General features: G+C 31.1%; 1 protein-coding gene across 1 annotated transcript in view; it reads right to left on the bottom strand.

Annotated features, from left to right (window-relative positions):
• The window catches only part of LOC118751867, a gene marked incomplete at its 5' end in the record, with an annotated part of 9,179 nt that extends 5,409 nt beyond the window's left edge, over positions 1-3,770 (bottom strand). Inside the window, one exon of the mRNA XM_036486693.1 lies at positions 3,570-3,770. Coding sequence (XP_036342586.1) covers positions 3,570-3,770 — 201 coding nt within the window. The remainder of the gene's footprint in view (positions 1-3,569) is intronic.
• Positions 3,771-5,013: the final 1,243 nt, after the last annotated feature.

Below are 5,013 nucleotides of genomic sequence, written 5' to 3' on the forward strand. Positions count from 1 at the left end.
TAACTAAAAAGTAAAAAATCAAATTTATATAAATTTAATTGCTTCACTAAAAAAAAAAAATAGTAAAGAAAAATCAATTTAATTTACTGCCACTGCACAACTAAAGATTGAATTGAATGCGTTGACCGGTCGTTGAATAAAAATCAACGTTGCCGAAAATCACTTCCTTCCACGCGGAAGTGGCAGATTAAATAAGAGTTTCAATTTTTCAATTTCAACCAAATTTGCATCTACATATGTAACAATATTCATGTGCATGTATGCATATGTATAAAAATGTATGTATATCTACATGCTTATGTTAATAACAGCGTCCACACATGGCATACAAGCTATGCAAAATTGTTAACAATTTGTAAACTCGATATGACAAACGAGTATAAAAACTCACAACTACTACTAACCAATACTTAAAAATTATGAATAAAAATACATAAAGATATGGGCATATGCAAAATCGGATATTTTGTATGCATGCATTTCGCACCAATTACGCCAACCACTAAATGTTTTTCTATACCTTACCATTAGGGCGGGTCGAAAATCTACTTTTTTTTTTAAACAGGCACAATTTTTAGAAAAACTAATTAGTTTACTTAAGTTTATGCATACAATAGAATACAGAAATTGCAGATATAGGAAGTTGACAGAAATTTTTGTTCAACATTTTTTCGTTTTGTAAATATTTTTTTATAATATGAACGATTTTCATCATATTATTATCATAAATTAATAGCAGTTAGTCTCGCCTTCAATTTGGTAATTACAACGTATCGATCGAGTAATGTTTACTAAAGTTATATTGAAAAACTTACGTGGATCTCTAATTTTATTCTACAAAAACTTTTCTTTAATTGTGTAAATAGCTCGTAAATAAAAGAACCAGATTACAGAAAAGTGTGCCAGGGAGTGACTTTTTTCGTTCATGCTGAATGCAAAGCAACATCGTCCCATTGGAGAGTCCTCAAAAGGATTTCCCGGGATAAATTAAAGACTATTGCATTTACCTACAGCCACTTTTTCACATAATGGAATTAACTAAAATATTTATATCTAAACACTTATTGCACCCCCTACTTTCATATAACGGCAAATTTAGAAAACGCGAAAAATGCGCATCTTCGGTGATTAATGAAACCATTCCGCTCCAATTTTCAAGATTGCATAAATGGACTTAAAACGGGCGTTTCTCACCCCAAATGTATTTCGATAATGTATGTACTTATGTGCTTGAAACTACTATTGTCTTATCAAACGATTCCTAATCTTCGACAATACGTTTTTGATTTCATTCACCACAATTTTGAAAACTGACCAAATCGGCGTGACCAAGTCCATAGTCCTTTTAATTTTATATAAACGTCCGAAAACATAAGAACATTTGGAATAAATCTCGTCTCACTTTTTTACATTTTTCACTTGGTTGCTGAGGTAATAAAGAATTGAAAATTCATAAGGGAAAATTATCGTTTTTGTAAGTTTTATCTTATGGTGATTTCGTTTCTACCAAAAAATGTTGCCTTTTGATTGCCCTTTTTCTTTTCGTGTTCAATTTTAAATCAAAGGCAAAGGGTGAGAAAATTTTGTGTCCGTTTCTTAAAATGTTCAACTCTTGTAAAGCAAAGATGACACATTTACTGCCCTGTTAATCTCTGTCAGGGGAGATGGTTGCCCTGAAAATTAGATGGTTGTTTTAAACGACAATATTATGAAATGCGTGAGCTAGACAAGGACAAAGAGGCGAAGACATGCCTTTTTGCAGGGTTGAGTGTAACATCGAACACATTTTTGGGCCACATATTTTGGAAGAGACGAAATCACCATTAATATTTTAAAAATTTTTAGTCTTGTGAAAAATTATATATGAACTTGGGATACTAAATTGAATAACCTTTAATTTGATATATTGTCCTGTTTATAACAATTAACGCATTTCATAGAGGCTACGAGCCAAAATTTAATTTTTTTTTTAAATTAATCTTTCGTGGGCAATAACAATTGGTTTAGACCTAAGACAACATAATATTACTATTACAATACCGTCAAATGCCTTTTATTTTCCCCCATACAAAATCGGCCCAGCCTAACCTACATACATATGTATGTATATATGTACACCTATATATTTTTATTTGCATCTTTTACGAGTGCATTATAGCAGTTGAAGCGTGAAAACATAAAAATTTTTATACATATTAATAAAATAAAAGTAATAAGCAAACTATTAATTCGATACTTGATTATACAAATTTCCGCTATAATGGAAAACCCATACTGTTCACAATACCCGACACCAACAACAAATCAAAGGAGATATGCAAGCAGTTTTTATAGGCACACATACACATAAGCGTGCACATAAAGTCCGCGACAAAATGATAGCACCTCAAAATTCGGACCAGTTTTGACAATTTTTCTTTGAAAAGTTTTTAATGCTAATTATTATTATGCTTCTTTTTTAATAAAATCATAGCTCATTATCTAACAAAAACCACATAAATCCGAATTTCACGTTTTGTACAGAAATTAGAAAAAATTCCATACGATTTAATAAAAATTCCAAGGTTTTTATTTGAATTCGTTGAACAATTTTTCGATTACTACATTTTAATATAAAAAAGTGTAAGTTTGAAGTGAAAAGTTCCGTTGAATTTTGATAATTTATTTTGCTAATGATTACACATTTGTTTCCATATAAGTAAATTGGCAACAACGAAAGTAAAAAAAAAAGTATCAAAAGCTAACGGGATTTTTCAGAAACTTCACATCTGCACATTATCATATTAAAATTTAGAGGGTTATAAAACTACTTACATACCCATGTCAAATATTTGCAAGGTTTTTAAAGTAAAATTTATTTTTTTGTTATTTTTTTTTATAAAAATATGGGGCATGTTTTAAACAAAACGGTATAAATCAATCTTTACGCTTTTATACACAGCTTTCAACAAATATTATTTTAAATTTTGAACTTTTTATTTTGAATTGTTAGAAAGTTTTTGGATATGCACGTTTACAGGCTATTAAATTTTAGTACTAGGCAAAAAAAAAATAGATATGTATACATATATTTTTAGCTGCTTAAAACTTGTACTATATTTAACAGCCTATAAAACTACATACCCAAAAATTTTCTAAAAATTTAGACAAAATTTTGATGAAATTTATTTTAATTTTCCAAACCTCTGTATGAAAATTTTTAGTGTGATGTGTATGTATTTTACGTATTTATAAAAAGGTAACAAAAAAAATGTGAACTTTAAAAAACTTGTAAATATTTAACAAAAACTAACAGGGACACGATTTTGCAAATAAAAAAAATGTGCACAACTAGTCAAAATGTTGAGGTGCCATCATTTTGTCGCGGGCTGTATATGTGTAAACTGGAGCTTTGACTACAAGATTTGCCGAGAGTGCAACATTAACCAGCAAGCGCTCCGCAAGTGGGGCAACACGAAGAGCAAACTTGACGATATGCAACAGCTCATGCAAATCTTATTTCCTTAGCTTTTCATTTTTTTTATATTTATTTTTATTTTTTTTTGCTTGTTTTCTTTGCAACTACGAACCTTCATTGGCATAGCCAGTGGGCAGATAATTGCTAGCGGGCGCTTCGAATGCCGCATGTCCGCTGCTAAACGGTGCGCCACCGCCGCTGTAACCGCCCGTCGCTGGTGGCAAGTATTGATGCGTTACTGAGCTATAGGATGGCGGCTTTGAGGGGGGGCCATAGTTGCTGTGGCCGGGTGGTATTTCGTATGTTGTAATGGCTGCAAAAAGAGACGATGAGAAAGATGACAATAATAAAATGTGAAACAAAATACATATATTTAATAATAAAATTGTTATGAAATCTAATACAGATAAATATGCATGTACATATGCATGATACATATGTTACGCACATACAGTATGTAAGTATGTTTGTGTGGCCAAAGGTGGATATGCAAAATGACAGCTTAAATTGATATGTACGTAGTTATGTGAATATATGTACATACATAGCCTGTATGTATAGTATGCAACAGTTATTGAGTATTTATTTAGCAATATACTCCTGCATACATACATATGTATGCATAACTGATAAGCATTGGAAATCAAGTAACCTGAGCTCTGCAAATTTGCTCCGATTTAACGACCATAAGTTGTGCGGTTTTTCGCAACTATTGCAAAATCGATAATCTAATTGAAGTCAAAGCAATGCAAAAAATCAATGTAAATATATAATTTTTAGTGCAGTTTTATTGAATCGCTTAGTTTTTATTCTACTCAGCAGTAACGTTTTTCAATGCTGAGTTTAAAATAAATGCCGCCTGCAGCTTTAGCTTGAGCATCCGCTATTTTATGAGTTTAATTTTCCAATTCCGTTTGTGGTTTTTTTGCTACTTTTGCGCTCATTTCTACTAACAGTAATTTATAGCGATTGCAGGCGTTTGACATTTCCCGTGTGATTTTTTTGACGGACTTTTAAAATTTTTCTAGGTTTTTTGTGTTGATTTTTGTGATTTTTATATGTTTGATTTTGTTGATTGACATCAAATTTTTTTGGAGTAGGCTAGATTGATTTATTGCGGTTGCCTCACATTGGCATTAGGCTGTGAGATTTTTGCACTTTTTCCCAAACGGGTTTTCGGTAATCATTATGAGTAAATTATTTCAATCAGCAATTTATCATTACTTTATGATTTTGTTTCGCTTAAAAATATAAATTATTATTGATTTGATTATTTAAAAAATTGGAAAGGCCATACAGACGCAGCCTACCAAAATTTTGACCTTAAAACTTTTGGGGCTTATTCCTTTTATTAGGGTGTCCCTACCTCTGAAAAGGATACATCGGAAATCGCGCTGGTATAGCTATTAAGTTTTTTGAATGATCATTATTCTTCTGTGAAAAAACAAAACTCAATAATAATTAACTTTCAGTGAAAAAATAAGAATCGTAAAATAATCATTACTTTGGTCGAAAAATATTAATTATTTTTATACCCGAGCGCACTTGTGCACAAG

Source organism: Rhagoletis pomonella, unplaced genomic scaffold (genome assembly GCF_013731165.1).
Source record: "Rhagoletis pomonella isolate Grant_MI unplaced genomic scaffold, Rhpom_1.0 Rhpom_scaffold_01049, whole genome shotgun sequence".
Lineage (NCBI taxonomy): Eukaryota > Metazoa > Arthropoda > Insecta > Diptera > Tephritidae > Rhagoletis > Rhagoletis pomonella.